Source organism: Bubalus bubalis, chromosome 6, assembly GCF_019923935.1.
Source record: "Bubalus bubalis isolate 160015118507 breed Murrah chromosome 6, NDDB_SH_1, whole genome shotgun sequence".
In the NCBI taxonomy this organism is placed as follows: Eukaryota; Metazoa; Chordata; class Mammalia; order Artiodactyla; family Bovidae; genus Bubalus; species Bubalus bubalis.
The window spans coordinates 46420780-46441350 of NC_059162.1; the positions used below are offsets into that span (position 1 = coordinate 46420780).

General features: G+C 38.6%; 1 protein-coding gene across 1 annotated transcript in view; it reads left to right on the top strand.

Annotated features, from left to right (window-relative positions):
- The window catches only part of DPYD (dihydropyrimidine dehydrogenase), a 945375-nt gene that overhangs the window by 891554 nt on the left and 33250 nt on the right, over positions 1 to 20571 (top strand). Inside the window, exon 21 of the mRNA XM_025289449.3 lies at positions 20390 to 20533. Coding sequence (XP_025145234.1) covers positions 20390 to 20533 — 144 coding nt within the window. The remainder of the gene's footprint in view (positions 1 to 20389; positions 20534 to 20571) is intronic.

Here is a 20571-nt window from a genome sequence, read left to right on the forward strand (position 1 = left end):
TCCTTTAGGATTGACTGGTTGGATCTCCTTGCGGTCCAAGGAACTTTCTCAAGAGTCTTCTCCAACACCACAGTTCAAAAGCATCAATTCTTCAGCACTCAGCTTTCTTTACAATCTGACTCTCACATCCATACATGACTACTGGTAAAACCATATCTTTGACTAGATGGATCTTGGTTGGTAAAGTAATGTTTCTACTTTTTTTTTTAATTTTTTTATTTTATTTTATTTTTTAACTTTACAATATTGTATTGGTTTTGCCATATATCAAAATGAATCCACCACAGGTATACATGTGTTCCCCATCCTGAACCCTCCTCCCTCCTCCCTCCCCATACCATCCCTCTGGGTCGTCCCAGTGCACCAGCCCCAAGCATCCAGTATTGTGTATTGAACCTGGACTTGTGACTCGTTTCATCTATGATATTATACATGTTTCAATGCCATTCTCCCAAATCACCCCACCCTCTCCCTCTCCCACAGAGTCCAAAAGACTGTTCTATACATCAGTGTCTCTTTTGCTGTCTCGTATACAGGGTTATTGTTACCATCTTTCTAAATTCCATAAATATGCGTTAGTATACTATACTGGTGTTTTTCTTTCTGGCTTACTTCATTCTGTATAGTAGGCTCCAGTTTCATCCACCTCATTAGAACTGATTCAAATGTATTCCTTTTAATGGCTGAGTAATACTCCATTGTGTATATGAACCACAGCTTTCTGAATCATTCATCTGCTGATGGACATCTAGGTTGCTTCCATGTCCTGGCTATTATAAACAGTGCTGCAATGAACATTGGGGTACATGTGTCTCTTTCAATCTGGTTTCTTCAGTGTGTATGCCCAGCAGTGGGATTGCTGGATCATAAGGCAGTTCTATTTCCAGTTTTTTAAGGAATCTCCACACTGTTCTCCATAGTGCCTGTACTAGTTTTCATTCCCACCAACAATGTAAGAGGGCTCCCATTTCTTCACACCCTCTCCAGCATTTATTGCTTGTAGACTTTTGGATCACAGCCATTCTGACTGGCGTGAAATGGTATCTCATAATGGTTTTGATTTGCATTTCTCTGATAATGAGTGATGTTGAGCATCTTTTCATGTGTTTGTTAGCCATCTGTATGTCTTCTTTGGAGAAATGTTTATTTAATTCTTTGGCCCATTTTTTGATTGGGTCATTTATTTTTCTGGAATTGAGCTGTAGGAGTTGCTTGTATATTTTTGAGATTAGTTCTTTGTCAGCGGCTTCATTTGCTATTATTTTCTCCCATTCTGAAGGCTGTCTTTTCACCTTGCTAATAGTTTCCTTTGTTGTGCAGAAGCTTTTAAGTTTAATTAGGTCCCATTTGTTTATTTTTGCTTTTATTTCCAATATTCTGGGAGGTGGGTCATAGAGGATCCTGCTGTGATGTATGTCAGAGAGTGTTTTGCTTATGTTCTCCTCTAGGAGTTTTATAGTTTCTGGTCTTACGTTTAGATCTTTAATCCATTTTGAGTTTATTTTTGTGTATGGTGTTAGAAAGTGTTCTAGTTTCATTCTTTTACAAGTGGTTGACCAGTTTTCCCAGCACCACTTATTGAAGAGATTGTCTTTAATCCATTGTATATTCTTGCCGCCTTTGTCAAAGATAATGTGTCCATATGTGCGTGGATTTATCTCTGGGCTTTCTATTTTGTTCCATTGATCTATATTTCTGTCTTTGTGCCAGTACCGTACTGTCTTGATGACTGTGGCTTTGTAGTAGAGCCTGAAGTCAGGTAGGTTGATTCCTCCAGTTCCCTTCTTCTTTCTCAAGATTGCTTTGGCTATTTGAGGTTTTATGTCTTTCCATACAAATTATGAAATTATTTGTTCTAGCTCTGTGAAGAATACTGTTGGTAGCTTGATAGGGATTGCATTGAATCTATAAATTGCTTTGGGTAGTATACTCATTTTCACTATATTGATTCTTCCAACCCATGAACATGGTATATTTCCTTCCAAAGAGCAAAGGTCTTTTAATTTCATGGCTGCAGTCACCATCTGCAGTGATTTTGGAGCCCAAGAAAATGAAAGTCTCTCACTGTTTCCATTATTTCCCCATCTATTTGCATGAAGTTATGGGACTAGATGCCATGATCTTAGTTTTTTGAATGTTGAGCTTTAAGCCAACTTTTTCACTCTCCTTTTTCACTTTCATCAAGAGGCTCTTCAGTTCCTCTTCGCTTTTTGCCATAAGGGTGGTGTTGTCTGCATATCTGAGGTTATTGATATTTCTCCCAGCAATCTTGATTCCAGCTGGGGGCTTCATCCAACCTGGCAATTGTCACGATGAACTCTGTATATAAGTTAAATAAGCAGGGTGACAGTATACAGCCTTGATGTACTCCTTTCCGTATTTGGAACCAGTCTGTTGTTCCATGTCCGGTTCTAATTGTTGCTTCTTGAGCTGTATACAGGTTTCTCAGGAGGCAGGTAAAGTGGTCTGGTATTCCCATCTCTTGAAGAATTTTCCACACTTTGGTGTAATCTACACAGTCAAAGGCTTTGGTGCAATCAATAAAGCATATTGTGTGTTAATAGAAATAATATTTTTAAAAATGAGATTGAATCACGGATGAGCATAGATGAAAATTACAGAAGCAAATTCTTTCAGATCATCAGGTGTATATGAGAGATAGAGCCCTCAATGAATTGTTGGAAAGAACCAGTGTTCTTCCCATCTTAATAGAAGAAATGATGAAGGATGATAGTACAAATGAGGTAGATTTATAAGATTCAGGATAGAAAAATTGTTTCAAATATTTTAACCAATAATATAATGATTTTTAACTAAGACTATCAACTAACAATTAGGAGTGGCAATTTAGATTTGAGAAGAAAGAAGGAGGTATAAAAATGTTCTTTTGTAATGAGAAAGCCCCAGGTTGACAGTGGTAACATTCCAAGGCTTATTGGACAGGACTGAGTGCCCAGCTGGGGACAAGGAGCAGTTATATTCTCTATCCATATATAGTTTTCAAGTGTAAACATAAAATAACTGGGTATTTGGGTTAAATACAAGCAAAGATTTTGCTTGGTGAGTGCAACAAAGGATTAGAAGTTGTTGTCTGATAGGATTAGACCTTAAACAAATGACTAGATAAATATATATCAATAAAAATTGTGATAAATGTTGTATGTATTTATAGTATTATTTATTTATGTTTAATCCTGTTACATGAAAAACTACTACAAACTACTAAAACTCCCAAAAACCTTGCAGTAGTTTTAGGTGAAATGGCAGCCAAAAAGCTTGGGAAGAACATGGTCAGTCAATGTAGAAGGGGATGGGGTTAAGCTTGGTGTTGGGAGACCAAGGTCTGAGTTTGCTCTGCTGCCTACTGTTATGTGGCCTTGGGCGTTAAGTGTTTGCCACATCAGTGGGCTTCAAGTTTCATCAGTATTATAATAATTATGTTATGATAGAAATTGAGATAATACACAAAATCAATTTCTAAAACTTTAAGATCTATAACCATGTTATTTGGTTTTAGAATTTGGTACTAATTCTTCTTGGGACATGTGATATTCAACAACTGGCTGATGTCTGGTGAAGCTCAGATAATTATGCAACTAATAGCTGATTTATTTGCTGTCTTCATTTTGTGGTATTAGTCAATGCCAAGTATTAGGCTCATCTTTAGGCCTAAGGGCTGGGGTTGGGGATAAAAAGAACCACAGCATGGACTACACAACCATTTGGCCTTTGTGAAGGCCACAGAATCAACTGGATTGTACCTTCAGGGATATTTGACCTAATGTGATAATTGCCTAGGTTTACAATTGTTTTAAGTAAATTTTCAATAAAATAATGATTTTTTTTATAACTATGATTTATAAAATATTTTGTTGTTTGATATTTTTATAAAGAAGATGTCAGGTGAGCGTATGCTCCTCAGTTTTTGTCTCATCACAACAAAGATTTGGAGTGACGGACATTAAAGCCCCCTCGGCCTGTCACAGCTCTCGGGTCCTGGACGGACCGTGTTATAGCTCTCAGGTCTTGAACGGACTGTGTTATAGCTCTTAGACAAATCAGTGTTACAGCTCAGTGTTACAGCTCTATTTTATTTAGAAGATAGCAGGAAAATCCATCTTCGAGGCGTGAGGGCACGTCGATCCAAAGACGTGAAGCGAAGAGTGCCCCAGCGTGCGGGAGAGAGAGAGAGAGAGAGAGCCCTTTGGCTCTTCTTTTTATGTGTTTTTTTCTTCCCCCAGGCCTGCCCTATGTAAATTGGGCTTAGTCAGGACTGCTGTTCTACCTGAAGTCCTCACTTCGGTCCTCGGACCTTCCTTTCACCTTCCCCTGTTCTATTTTCGCGGGCTTTTCTCTTCCTTGTCTTTTCAGTTCAGTTCAGTTCAGTTCAGTCGCTCAGTCGTGTCTGACTCTCTGCGACCCCATGAATCGCAGCACGCCAGGCCTCCCTGAGCATTCGCCACTGCCATTTTGGACTCCTTTTCCTATTCTAACTACCTAACAAAGAGAATGAAATCATGGGTCATTACTATTTTCTTATTAAAAACTTAAAGCAGAGAACCTGGAAAATACACAGAAATTATTTGTATTGAGCTCTAAGCATACAATACCTTATTACTTATTCAGCTATAGGATGTTTTCACAATTCAAAGTAAATGTTATTATCAGGGATTGGTTTATGCAATACTATGGACCAGGCAAAATATCATGCATGTATCTGGTCATTAAGTGTTAGATCAATCCCACTCTTGCCAAACATTGTGCATAGAGGGAATCTTTTTGAATATTTTGTACAAAAGTGTTCAGGCTAGATCATGTGTTGTCATCGTTAAGCTGTGACCCCTTAAGGTTAGCTGAAATTACTTGTCAGTATAGTTTTCTGTCAAATTTAATCCTTCATTCATTCATCAGATACTTAATTAATGCCAACTGGATGCAAAGAATTAAGAGGAATGATGAAGAATCAACAGATTCTCAAAATGTTTATGATCTATACAGAAAAAAAGAAAATGCACAAATAATGGTATTATAGTTTAGAAGGTGATGTGTGTGGAAGAGACAGGGGAAGATCCAAATCTGTGGGACAATGACTGCCTTCAGCAGTGACCCAGGTCCGGATGCAAGTCTGATGTTACAGATGGACGTTAGCTAGTGTATTCGAACCTGCATGGAGAAGCTGTTGTTTATAGAGCCCTTTACCACACATGTAAAAGATTCTTTCCCCCTGTTAAATACTTCCTACCAGCATGGTAATTAATTATGTTAGAAAATTCTTTTCCTTTCAACTAAAAACTTGCACTTACTTTCATTTTCTCTCCAATATAAATCTCCTGCTTAGCATAGAAACCCTAAAAATTGACTTTCAAAATGATGATCATTTTTTTCAATATATCCTGAAATGTAACCACAAATAGGATTTTTGATTGGATTAACATGTAATACTTTATATTTTGTGCCACACTTTGAGGTAACAAGGATTTTAAAGCCATCATCCAGGTGTTTCCATGTAGGAAAATATTAGGTATTGTAGTATATAAATCTGAAAAAGATTGATTAATCTTCTAAAGTGGCTCCAAATATAGCCTGAAACCTGAGTGCCTTTTTTCATGTTTATAGCAGTCCCATTTTCTTCATCACTCCACTTTTATGTTTTCCTTTACTTCTATCCCATTGTATGAAATAATTTTTATTCCATTTTCCCTCATTGGTTTTTGCCCTTGACATTCTATGGAATATTTTGCCATGAAAGCAGTGGCATTTTGAAGGTGGATTTCAAAACATATTATTGCATCCAAGTCCTCCTAAAGCACTGGAAGAACTATAGTTCAGGAAGTCTTTCTTCATATGTAGTTTTTTGTGACATTTTTATAATTCAGCATACTCACTTCATCTTTATATTGTTTGCTATATTGAGCGTAAATCACATTTATACTCAATATATTAAAATAACACTTGAGTTCTAGGCTGCTTTATACTTTATAAAACAGTAAAAGCTCTATTTTAATAATGTTAGTGCCTTCCTATTTCAAACAATTGTGAAGAGTGAGGAGGCAAGAGTGATCATTATTGGTTTTTTTTTTTTTTTTACATAGATAACAACTGAGGCTCACAGAGGGCAAGTGACTTGTCTTGGAGACTAAGTGTCTCAGTCTCTGCATCCAAGATGAGTGACCATTCTGTATATTGCACTGTTTTAGTGTTATAGAAGGTTCTATTTGGGGGGGGCTCCCCATATGGTGCAGCAGTAAAGAATCCATCTGCCAATGCAGGAGAAACAAGAGACACAGGTTCAATCCCTAGGTCAGGAAGATCTCCTGGAGAAGGAAATGGCAACCTACTGCAGTGTTCTTGCCTGGAAAATTCCGTGGACAGAGAAGCCTGGCAGGCTTACAGTCCATGGGGTTACAAAGAGTCAGACACGACTGAGCACACGTACACACACACTACTACTTTCTTTTAACAGCCTAAAACTTGCAATATACACAAATGCAATCACAAGTGTATCTACGTTTTATTCTTACTTACTTGGCAGGTTCATGCCCAGCGTCACTTATATCTACCTCTAAATGTGCATGGTTCATTTTGTAGACAGTGTGTCTCAGGTGACTTTGTAAGTAAACATCAAACTTTGTAAAGATAATTACAGTGTAGTGTTTGTTGTGATCTGTAGGAATTTCCCAATTTATACAGATTATTTATAGCTTTCTTTGTAAAAACTGTTTTCTTTCTGCTAATTATCCATACAGATTTTATTACTTAATGAGATAGATAACAACGCTATATGTGGTTGTACCGATGAAGCCTAAAGCAGTGTAAGAACTCATCCAGCCTCAGGGGTTTGGTAAATATTAGTTACACTATCCATATTTTTACTACTTAAATAGATTCAGGATGTTCTATCATTAAGTAAGAGGGAAAGAGTTATGTAAGTTATGACTCAATCCAACATTTCCTCCACAGACTATGTGTTGCTACCTGGGCATAAACCCTGAGGATTTCTAACTGAATTTGAAAACAAAGCAAAATGTGGCAGTGGAAGGAATGTTATATATCATCTGGTCCAAACTCCTCATTTTATAGATGAGAAAACCGAGAAAGTCACTGCACTGTCAGAGGTCACAAAAAGAGCTGGTAGCTAGGTTACAGTTGGAGCCACATCTCCTAACTCTCAAGAAAGTACTGTTTGCAATATATCACATTGTCTCCCCGCAAAAGATGCCTCCCATGGGGTGCTGCATCTTGAGAATGAAGCATATTAAATTCATATTTGGCTAATCATTTTCTCAGCAGCTCTATGGTATTTCATTAACCACTGCATGTAACACTCTGGCCTTTCACCTGTATTAACTTGGGCTCATTAAACTTGAGGCCAGTAATAAACAGGACTAAACTAATACAGATATCTTGCATGGCATGTGTTCAGCATTCTTTTGAGGCATTTTTCTCTTCACAGTTTGTGGAGTGAGAAAAATAAGAAGCATAGATTTCAAGGAATGGAATATGTGTGTGCTATTCGTCTTTACATCAATCAAAAATGGAGTAAATACTCATTTAATAAGCTTTGTAAGGACTACAGAGGTATGAGTGACAGCACAGTGCAGAGTCTAGCATCTGATAGACTGGGAAGTGAATCCTGGATCTGTTGTTGATTAGTAAGCAAGAACTGGAGCAAGTTATTCAGCCTTTCCAAGCCTCAGTTTTCTCAACTGTAAGTGGGGACAAGAACAATACCCACCTCATGGGTTTTCAGTGAAGAAGAGTTGATGTACTCCTGCACTTTGCAAAGGGCTTGTTATAAGGGATGCTGGATACATATGTTGATTTTGAGGAAGATAACGATGATGGTACAATTGCTTCCTGTATAGAACTTACAGTCACCTCTCGCTAGAGCGATTGTTGAGGAAGCTGATTTTCCCATGTCTTCTCCCTCTACTTCATCACCAGTACAAAGCACAAGCAGGAGCTCTCCAGTGTGCAAGGAAAGAAAACGGAATCCCATTTTGTCCCTCCCAGATTCCCTACCCACATTGTTTTATGTTCATTTTCCTGAAGACGTAACTCTTCTGTAGCTTACAACCTGTGCAGTCACCCGTTAACACAGTTCCCACACAATTTTGAAAACGCCTGAGACTCTGATTGAGTGGGGGACGGTGAGAGAGGAGAGGTCATTTGCAGGGAGATGAGCAGTAAAGAGGTAAAAGCAGAACTTTGTCAGAGAGAAGTTCTGTGTCGGAAAGAATGAAAGCGAGGTGGTTTCAGGCAGCAGCCATTGTCAGAGAAGGGGCACACCAGTTGGTGAGTTGTGAGGGAGTGAAGGCCTATGTGAATTCTTGGGGTTGGTATGTGTAGTTACTATTGGGCCTCTATTTTTCAGAGTATACAATATTTAAAAAATATTTTCCTGTGTATAAAAATTCATTTTTTGATTGATTTTGCTCTTCATTTCCTTTTTCGTCCTTGCCTCTTTCCTTTACTCCCTCACTCCATTCCGCTCTTCTTTCTTTCATGTTTTTTTTCTTTTTCTTTCTATTTAAATTTTTTTTCACAGTGCTCTGAAATCCAATATACTTCTTGAACTCAGCATCTCCAACATTCTGTATCATTCTCCTCTTTCTGCCACAAGCATTCTCCCAACAATTCATCTTTCTGTCTGCCACCACATAGACCTGATTACATAAAAGTATATCAGGGTACGTGTTTCTCTACAACCTGAAGAATAAAAATTCAAACCACTTTCCCCTAAATTTAGAGCCCTCCACAGATTTCCTGGCTTCACTTGCTACTATTCTTCAGGTATTTACTATGTTTAGGTTGTCTAAGAATGAGTTCATCCTGTAGTTTCTTAACTTTCCATCCCTTTAGTCAACGATTCCTTTCTCTTTTTTCCCCTTTTCTAGCACCACGTGCTATTTCTCCTTTTTATAATCTTTCTTCACAGTTTGAATTCCTCCTTTACTAGAAAGTCTTTAATCTCTTGCGTGCCCGCTACGTGCATGCTCAGTTTCTCAGTTATTTCCGACTCTTTTGTGACCCCATGGACTTAGACCTCCTCTGTCCATGGGGTCCTCCAGGCGAGAATGCTGGAGTGGGTTGCCATTTCCTAGCTCCAGGGGATCTTCCTGACTCACAGATCGACCCCATGTCTCCTGTGCCTCCTGCATCAGCAGGCAGATTCTTTACCACTGCACTGCCTGGGAAGCTCTTAGTTGAAATAAATTGCTCATTAGACCAGGATTATGTCAAACTGTGCCCCTCTTCCTCTGCTTATCTCTTTCCTCCTTATAATTATCTACATAACCCAGATGTCAGCTGAGATCACCCAATCCCATCCTCTGGATATTGCTACAAAATTCCTAGAGGTTGTGCTCTCTACATCACTTTTGGTCATAAATTCTTACTCCCACTGATTTCTGAGTCTCCCTCAAATCTCACCTCTCATTAGTCTCTATTCTTGGGGCCAACCTCAAGAATTCTCTAATCCAACCATGAAACTCAATCCTGTTTTCCTGACTTTCTTCCAGATTTCTCTCCAGGGCAGGTAAGTGGGTAGGAGATGTTATTAAAGTTTCAGGGGTCATAGAGGAGGATTTGGGCTGCAGCAATAGAAACAGCTTAAAGTTGAATATTAGCTCTTCCTCTTTATGAAAGTCCTCCAGTCATCACATCATCAGGTTCTGCTCCCTCTCTCTCTGTCTCTCTTTTCCTTCTCTTAATGATCTTTCCTCTTCCCTCTCTTCTCTCCTTTCTTCCCCCTCTGCTTCAGATTCTTCTGCATTTCTCATGCATAGTGGTTTGGACATCTCTTTGGTTTTATTTCTTTTCAATCACTACATCAGGACTTAATCTCCTGAACTCCAAGCTAAAGATATTGCTTTAAAAGTTATCACTTTAAGCAATAAAGTTTGTTTCTTTAGAGGAATCTGCTGTACATCATTTAAATAATATGTCAATATAGAACAGCAATGATCTTACTCAGTTCCGTGGAATACGAGTCAGTCCTCCTCACAGGCCATAAGCTGCTTTTGGAAAGAACCACCTCCTCGTTGTGTTTGTGGCTCCAGCACCTGCACAATCTTTGGAAAAAAGCAAGTCTTTCTTCCTTCACCCTTTTCTGGCATTCCATTCATGTTAGATTCTCTTCTCCTGATTGACATTCTTCTTCACATACATCCCAGTGTCATCACTTCACAACAAAACATGCTCTGCTTGCCCTTCACTGAAGAAGCTCTGCACTCTCTTATATCTTATTAAACACAGGGCAGAGGGTCAGCAGCCTCCTGACCCCCCCAGCGCTGCTTCCAAAGTGTTACTCTTTTCCGCCTGGTATTTCGTTTACTTGGAAGATTTTCTTTCCCTTTCCTAACCCTCACATCTCTGTCTTCACTACTCGCCAATCAACTTTCACTCTATCCTTCAGAACTTAGCTCTAATGTCATTTCCTCTAGAAAAGTTCACCCTCTCAGCCTGGGTTAGGTCCACGTTGTCATTGCTCATCTGACATCTGAGGTCACCTCTGCCACAGCCTTTGTTTTGGCGTACTGCTGTTGTTATTAACTATAGGTTCTTTAAGATGACAGATTGGTTTTTTATATATAAAGTAGGCGTCTTGCACTGTTTTTTTTTTTTAATTTATGAATCACAGATGTTGTGTAATATATAATTTTTAATTTTAAAAGAACCTATTTCTGTAAGTTAATTTCTTTCTGAAAGTAATTGTTTGGGATTGTCTGACATTTCCAACAACCAGCAGGACTTTTAACTTACTTTCAAGATATTCATGCATGCATTTATTCAGTAATTTTTCAAGTTTTGAAAAAGTTATTGAGAAAAAACAAAAAACTAAGCAACAAGCCAAAAACAAGGGGGAAGAAAATACATTGAGTAGCTACATCAAAAACTAACCAGGACCTCAAATGGGGAAGATGAAGTCAGAGGCCTGTAATGATACGACAGTGGCATAAATGCAAGGATAGAAGTGTCCAGAGTGCTTTGCAACACTTCGAGGGGCTCTTAATACTGGGGAGAGTTGGGAGTCAGTAGAGGACATTATTAAGATCCTGTGAATACTGAACTGAGACAAAACACCAAATGGACATGTCCCAGGTTAAAAACACAGGGTGGGCTCATTCCTAGCATGAGCAAACATGGTCATACAGAGCATGGTACACAGTGCAATGTAAGCAGTTAAGGCTTGTGGGAATAAATTGGCAGGGATGAACTTTACAAATGTTATTCCATTTAATGCTTATACCAACATCGTGAGTTAGATATTATCATTCTCATTTCATTGATAAGGAAAATTAGTAGTGGAATGGTTAAGTAATTGGCACATAGTCACATAGCTAATGGGTGTAAAACTGTGATTTTAATGCAAATTTGACTTCTAAATCAGTATCCTAACCACTATGCAAATGTTGCCTTTCTGCTTTCACTATGAAGCATGAGTTATCATTGCTTTTGACTGCCATAGACGTCAAATTTTTGATCATAAGTTGTCCACTTAAATTTATCAGGTTAAACTAAGAGTTACATTTCATTGATATCAAATATTTTGCAATGTCCAGCCCCAGTGTCCCAATTTGTACCACGGGGCACCATATAGTATTATGATAATGTAATGTACAGATGGTCCTCTCTGTTTCTTCTTGTTTTCCACGGTCCAAATTTGATAATATCATGAAAAATTGCTTAGTATTATATCAGTGATAAAGTATTACAAGCTATTCATGGGGAAAATCCAAGTTTCTAAATGTAAGCCACATTAAAGCAGATTATGGAATAAAATTCAGAATCAAACATAAGCAATTAATTGCTGTCATAATTGAAGGAAGGGAAGAAGAAAAATTAGTGGATTCAGACAGAACAGAACAGACCTCTCATTTCTGTTTCCCATACTTTCTTGCATCACGCTGAGCACATAGTGATTTAATTAGGGTGTGTTAGGCAATGGCACCCCACTCCAGTACTCTTGCCTGGAAAATCCCATGGATGGAGGAGCCTGGAAGGCTGCAGTCCATGGGGTCGCTGAGAGTCGGACACGACTGAGCGACTTCACTTTCACTTTTCACTTTCATGTGTTGGAGAAGGAAATGGCAACATACTCCAGTGTTCTTGCCTAGAGAATCCCAGAAACAGGGCATCCTGGTGGGCTGCCGTCTATGGGGTTGCACAGAGTTGGACACGATTGAAGTGACTCAGCAGCAGCAGCAGGAACACACTAAGAGAACCCAGGCTCCCAACCATTGTGCTCCTACATTTTTATTTTAGGTATCCAAAAGTACTCATTGCCTTTCTGAATTTTGTTAAAGATTAAATCTTGGAAAGTTTATTCTCTTCACTTTGTGTTGATCATTGATTGAGATTAAATAGTTTTCCAAGGATCTTTGTATACAATGCCTTTAGATAACAACAAAACTAGATATGCTTGATATATTATTCAGTATGACACTAGCCCTAATGAATGACAAGAGATACTTATAAAATTACTAGCAATGATAATTATACACATTACATATAGAAATTACTCAACCTTTAATGTAGTAAGGGACAGTTCCTTGTGCAGAATAGGCATTTGATATTGTATATGTTGACTAATGGTCATCTGAATTAAATTCACCCATTCCAGTCCATTTCAGTTCACTGATTCCTAGAATGTCGACATTCACTCTTGCCATCTCTTGTTTGACCACTTCCAATTTGCCTTGATTCATGGACCTGACGTTCCAGGTTCCTATGCAATATTGCTCTTTACAGCATCAGACCTTGCTTCTATCACCAGTCACATCCACAGCTGGGTATTCTTTTTGCTTTGGCTCCATCCCTTCATTCTTTCTGAAGTTATTTCTCCACTGATCTCCAGTAGCATATTGGGCACCTACTGACCTGGGGAGTTTCTCTTTCAGTATCCTATCATTTTGCCTTTTCATACTGTTCATGGGGTTCTCAAGTAAAAAATACTGAAGTGGTTTGCCATTCCCTTCTCCAGTGGACCACATTCTGTCAGATCTCTCCACCATGACCCGCCCATCTTGAGTTGCCCCATGGGCATGGCTTAGTTTCATTGAGTTAGAAAAGGCTGTAGTCCTAGTGTGATTTAGATTGACTAGTTTTTTGTGAGTATGGTTTCAGTGTGTTTGCCCTCTGATGCCCTCTTGCAACACTTACCGTCTTACTTGGGTTTCTCTTACCTTGGACGTGGGTTATCTCTTCACGGCTGCTCCAGCAAAGCGCAGCCATTGCTCCTTACCTTGGACGAGGAGTATCTCCTCACCGCCACCCTTCCTGACCTTCAACGTGGGATAGCTCCTCTAGGCCCTCCTGCGCCCGCGCAGCCACGGCTCCTTGGACATGGGGTTGGTTCTCCCGGCCACCGCCCCTGGCCTCGGGCGTGGGATTGAATTTAACTCAGATGACCATTATATCTACTACTTCGGGCAGGAATCCCTCAGATGAAATGGAGTAGCCATCATGGTCAACAAAAGAGTCCGAAATGCAGTACTTGGATGCAATCTCAAAAATGACAGAATGATCTCTGTTCGTTTCCAAGACAAACCATTCAATATCACAGTAATCCAAGTCTATGCCCCAACCAGTAATGCTGAAGAACCTGAAGTTGAATGGTTCTATGAAGACTACAAGACCTTTTAGAACTAACACCCCAAAAAGATGTCCTTTTCATTATAGGGGACTGGAATGCAAAAGTAGGAAGTCAAGAAACACCTGGAGTAACAGGCAAATTTGGCCTTGGAATACGGAATGAAGCAGGGCAAAGACTAATTGAGTTTTGCCAAGAAAATGCACTGGTCATAACAAACACCCTCTTCCACAACACAAGAGAAGACTCTATACATGGACATCACCAGATGGTCAACACTGAAATCAGATTGATTATATTCTTTGCAGCCAAAGATGGAGAAGCTCTATACAGTCAGCAAAAACAAGACCAGGAGCTGACTGTGGCTCAGACCATGAACTCCTTATTGCCAAATGCAGACTTAAATTGAAGAAGTAGAGAAAACCACTAGACCATTCAGGTATGACCTAAATCAAATCCCTTATGATTATACAATGGAAGTGAGAAATAGATTTAAGGGCCTAGATCTGATAGATAGAGTGCCTGATGAACTATGGAATGAGATTTGTGACATTGTACAGGAGACAGGGAGCAAGACCATCCCCAAGAAAAAGAAATGCAAATAAAGCAAAATGGCTGTCTGAGGAGGCCTTACAAATAGCTGTGAAAAGAAGAGAAGTGAAAAGCAAAGGAGAAAAGGAAAGATATAAACATCTGAATGCAGAGTTCCAAAGAATAGCAAGAAGAGATAAGAAAGCCTTATTCAGCAATCAATGCAAAGTAATAGAGGAAAACAACAGAATGGGAAAGACTAGAGATCTCTTCAAGAAAATCAGAGATACCAAAGGAACATTTCATGCAAAGATGGGCTCGATAAAGGACAGAAATGGTATGGACCTAAAGAAGCAGAAGATATTAAGAAGAGATGGCAAGAATACACAGAAGAACTGTACAAAAAAGAGCTTCACAACCCAGATAATCATGATGGTGTGATCACTGATCTAGAGCCAGACATCCTGGAATGTGAAGTCAAGTGGGCCTTAGAAAGCATCACTACAAACAAAGCTAGTGGAGGTGATAGACTTCCAGTTGAACTATTCCAAAATCCTGAAAGATGATGCTGTGAAAGTGATGCACTCAATATGCCAGCAGTTTGGAAAATTCAGCAGTGGCCACAGGACTGGAAAAGGTCAGTTTTCATTCCAATCCCAAAGAAAGGCAATGTCAAAGAATGCTCAAACTACCGCACAATTGCACTCATCTCACACGCAGGTAAAGTAATGCTCAAAATTCTCCCAGCCAGGCTTCAGCAATATGAGAAGCGTGAACTTCCTGATGTGCAAGCTGGTTTTAGAAAAGGCAGAGGAACCAGAGATCAAATTGCCAACTTCCGCTGGATCATGGAAAAAGCAAGAGAGTTCCAGAAAAGCATCTATTTCTGCTGTATTGACTATGCCAAAGCCTTTGACTGTGTGGATCACAATAAACTGTGGAAAATTCTTCAAGAGATGGGAATACCAGACCACCTGATCTGCCTCTTGAGAAATTTGTATGCAGGTCAGGAAGCAACAGTTAGAACTGGGCATGGAACAACAGACTGGTTCCATATAGGAAAAGGAGTACGCCAAGGCTGTATATTGTCACCCTGTTTGTTTAACTTATATGCAGAGTACATCATGAGAAATGCTGGACTGGAAGAAGCACAAGCTGGAATCAAGATTGCCGGGAGAAATATCAATAACCTCAGATATGCAGATGACACCACCCTTATGGCAGAGAGTGAAGAGGAACTAAAAAGCCTCTTGATGAAAGTGAAAGTGGAGAGTGAAAAAGTTGGCTTAAAGCTCAACATTCAGAAAATGAAGATCATGGCATCCGGTCCCATCACTTCATGGGAAATAGATGGGGAAACAGTGGAAACAGTGTCAGACTTTATTTTTCTGGGCTCCAAAATCACTGCGGATAGTGACTGCAGCCATGAAATTAAAAGATGCTTACTCCTTGGAAGGAAAGTTATGACCAACCTAGATAGCATATTCAGAAGCAGAGACATTACTTTGCCAACAAGGTTTCGTCTAGTCAAGGCTATGGTTTTTCCTGTGGTCATGTATGGATGTGAGAGTTGGACTGTGAAGAAGGCTGAGCGCCGAAGAATTGATGCTTTTGAACTGTGGTGTTGGAGAAGACTCTTGAGAGTCCCTTGGACTGCAAGGAGATCCAGCCAGTCCATTCTAAAGGAGATCAGCCCTGGGATTTCTTTGGAAAGAATGATGCTGAAGCTGAAACTCCAGTACTTTGGCCACCTCATGCGAAGAGTTGACTCATTGGAAAAGACTCTGATGCTGGGAGGGATTGGGGGCAAGAGGAGAAGGGGACGACAGAGGATGAGATGGCTGGATGGCATCACCGACTCGATGGACGTGAGTCTCAGGGAACTCCGGGAGTTGGTGATGGACAAGGAGGCCTGGCGTGTTGTGATTCATGGGGTCGCAAAGAGTCAGACATGACTGAGTGACAGATCTGATCTGATGTTGACTAAACTACAAAAGATAGTGTAACTAAGTCATATGTAAACATGTTTTTTATAAAAAAATTGTAAAAAATTTGTAAAAAAAATTAATTCTTAGTCCTGAAGCATACTATATCATTTACAGTTAATTTATTCTTCAATCTGTCAGTGTGTACACACACACACAGTATACACACACACACACACATATATCTGGATTTCAGGTTTATACTGAGTGCAAAATATGTATGCAATTTGTAACACATATATATATTGCACTCAGTGTATGTATATGTGTGTGTGTTTTAACAGTATATGAAATATATATATTTATATCACACTCAGTATAACTTGAAATCATTTTATCTTTTAACTTATTACCTTTTGGTTATCAAAGAAATTACCTTTCTTGCCCTCATTGTTTCAAATCAGTAAGAGGGTACAATTAAAAAATAGAGTTGATCTCTTACAGCACCGTGCTGCTGCTGCTGCTGCTACTAAGTCGCTTCAGTCGTGTCTGACTCTGTGCGACCCCATAGACAGCAGCCCACCAAGCTCTCCCATCCCTGGGATTCTCCAGGCAAGAACACTGGAGTGGGTTGCCATTTCCTTCTCCAATGCATGAAAGTGAAAAGTGAAAGTCAAGTCACTCAGTTGTGTCCGACTCTTGGCAACCCCATGGACTGTAGCCCACCAGGCTCCTCCGTCTATGGGATTTTCCAGGCAAGAGCAGTGGAGTAGGGTGCCATCGCCTTCTCCATACAGCACTGTAGACCGGTGCTATTAGCCAACTTGCTGCCATTCTCATAAAAAATATGCAATTTAAACTGGGAGATACTAGTGCTTGCTTCTATTAGAAACAAGAACCCTCTTCTGCTTCATAATATGCTCAATTACCTTTAGATTGATCCATGAATAAATTATAATCCAAATAGACTTCTTTACCTTAAAGCTTTGCTGGCTTAAGGTATCCTTGTTGATTCATTATGTTGTCACTTTTCTATCGGCAATGTAATGCTTTTAATATCTGGATAGAGGCAGTTTTAGTGTGAGATACTGTTATCTTTAAATGAGTAGGATTTAGCTTTTCTGGTGAGGACAATTTCATCAGTGATGAATCCCTGGAGAAACTGTTGAAACAAAAATCACACCATTTCTGAGCTTTGTTCAGCTCATCAGTTACAAAGCAGCTTTGAGAGTCCTAAAGAACTTTTTCTTTTGTTTAAGAAATATAGCATGACGCTCAAACCTCTCACTTGGAGTTACCGCAGGCTACAACTTTTTCTGCAAGAAAATAATGAATGAAGAGGAAAAGCTCCTGCTGCTGGCTCTGTCAGGGCCTGCTGCTTCTCCTCCTGCAATAGGAAATCAATTAACTGTATGTTCGGGCAGAGATTTGAGCTAAATGCTTTATTAATCATCACTGATTGCACACATATACAGTGGCCCACTATACCTTCACCTTCACTCTTTCTTATTTTTATTTTGCTCTGGTTTGTCCCTTTGGCAAGATCTAAACACAGACATATGCCTAAGAGTAATATATGGTCCTCAGATGCAAGGGGCAATTGATCTTTTTTATTTTCAGAAAACTTAACTTTTCAAATGTTCAGTTTTCGGCTATCTTAGAGGCATTTAAGTATGAGCAACATAATAATAATTTTTTAAAAGCACTGAAATTTCTTATACTAATGCAGAAAGCAAAATGACTATAGCAACCTTGAAGTTTTGGAAGCTGCTCCTCCAACACTTCAGACTCCATATGGCAGTGAGAAACCACATGCAAAGAGACCCTCATTGATTTGGAGATAAATGGCAGAACATCGAAGGGGCAGTCAGTGATCTGTGTGGATGTGCTGTCAATTTAAAGAAAACTTTGACAAGAGTTTTCTTTCTTTTCCACTGTTTTCTTCAACCAACACTCAGAGAAAGTCCTGTAAGAATCTTTATGTTAAATTGAGAACCTCTCCTTAGGATAAATTATACAAGATTAACACATTACAATTAGAGCACCACTAGTCATGAAAAGGCTGCATTAGTTAAATATGGCAAATATGGTCAGCCACTGCAAAAAAAAAAAAAAAAACACACCAAATATCAAGTGGTTGGTGTCTGTGCAAGCTGTATTCTATTCTGCATCAAACGATTTTTCTATTATCATTATTATTATTATTTCCATTATTGGAACAATTTAAATCATCACAGTTTAAATGTAACTACTTTATTTCTCTTTGGATAAACAATAATTTAAATGGAAAAGAAATATCTCCTCTGGTCTATGTTTAAAAGTAGATTAACAAGTTCCAAGAATGATTTCTTTTGAATAACTTTATAGAACTTTTAGGTGGAATGAGACAGTGTTGAATAAGATAAGACCCTGTCAAGGAAGAGGATAATGGTTCAGATTTTCATAAAACTCACCTTCCTCATGAGGGATCTGCTAGCCTCAGAGGTCATGTGTTTCACACTAACAAATCTTGATAATCTTCAAGAATGTAAGATTAGTGTGTGAGTGTCCTTGATGTAGAAGTGTGGTGAGAGTGATATTCTGACAAGATTTGTATCAAGTGAACATGCATTCACCACCTTCTGAGGTGTTATCCGAACCCTAAGGGGTATTGGCACCAAGTGTAATCCCTAACGCCTCATGTGCCAGGGGAAAGAGTCATTTCAGTAGAGGATACTCTAAGCAAGCTTGTCTTTTCTATATTAAAGGGCCCTAAATATGTGATAATATTAAGGATTTGTTTTATACTGTATGCGTTTTAATAGCACAGCATCACTTATTTTATGATTAAATAGATACAATATATTCATATATTCTCTCCCTCCATCATATCATTTCACATATTACTGTAATCATTAAATATAGTAATTCAGGAAAGCATTAAGGTGCGGAGATGAAGTGTATAGTTCAGGTTTAATTGTATGTAAATTAAATTGGCATTCATAACATTGTTTCTATTTGCTCGACTTGACATAATTACAGTAAATTGATAATGGAAGTAACAATCATAGATAGTTATACATGAGTATTTTCTGCCAATATAAATTTCCAGTTGCAGTTTGGCTGAATTGTAACATAGTTTAAGTTTGGTTTACCTACCCAATTGACATCTCTAAAGGACCAGAGAACTCACTTTCCTAGGGCATTATGCAACCTGGCAGGTAGAGGCCAGTGTTTTGAAACAACTATGATTTTGTACCAAAGTACTTGCTAGGTCAGAGATCAGTATGACCTTGGAGTACTGTAGTTTTCCAAGCCTTCATCAGCGAGATAAATGTGCTTTATTCTGCAGGAGAGGTGGGAGGGGGTTATTTTTGCAGTCTTAGAAAAGAGGCCTAGCAGTTCCAGGTTACAAGCAAACACGTAACATTTGGAATTCAATGGCGCCCATCATCAGCAGTATATGTCAGTAAAAGTGAAGATCAAAGGTTCTAGAAGAGAAGGACAAAGTGAAGAGGAAATAATTATAAGATAATGAATAATAGGAGGGCATATTCATGTTAACTTGAAACCACTTAGCATTTTTCCATGACACCCAGGTATCTTTCTAAATGAACTTTGTAAAGTACAATTGAATAACCTTGAGATTTAAAGCTACATAATGTGATTTTGAATACTGATGGAGTTTGTTTAAGCAATGTGATATTTCTTCTGCTTTTCGTTTCTATTTTTGCCACCTTCATGCAAATAAAGTTTATTTTCTGTACAGAGAAATCAATATTTTTACCATTCTGTTTTTCAGCTATTCCAGTAGACTGCAATAAACGTTAGTTACAATCTTTAAAGAGATGTAGTAAGAATTTGAACACAATAAAATAGAGATACAGATTAGAACTTTGGCAAAGTATCTTTGCTATTGACAAAAGCATTTGTCAGAGACTGGGCTGTGTCTATAGTGTGCTAAAAACCTGATGAAGAGGAAAAAACCATCAATAGGTTTCACCTTCTGTCTATATGAACTGAACAAATTGTCTATCTAATAGCTATTGTTTTAAGTGAATGGTCTGATTTTACCATTGTGAATTTTATTCTCTTTTTAGAGATGTATTTTAAATTAACATTTGTATATCTAACACATACATATTTGGTAAAGGTATTGTGATATTGTGTTCTTTTTAATAATTAATGAAATCTAATACCTAGAAGACTAATGGTCCAAGAATGAAGACCTTGTTGCAGTTTACCTGAACCAATCTCCAAACACACATTTTGTTTGTTCATAATATTTATGTGTTTATAGTCTCACATTTTTCTATTCTGTGAAGTAACATGCTTTCTTATTTGTGTGTTTTCCTATTAGAAACTGCCAAGCTTTGGACCTTATCTTGAGAAGCGCAAGGAAATCATAGCAGAGGAAAAGTTAAGACTGAAAAAAGAAAATGTGATCATTCTACCACTTGAGAGAAATCACTTTATCCCCAAAAAACCTATTCCTTCTGTTAAGGTAAAGATTAAGCTGTCCGTGTGTGTGTGTGTGTGTGT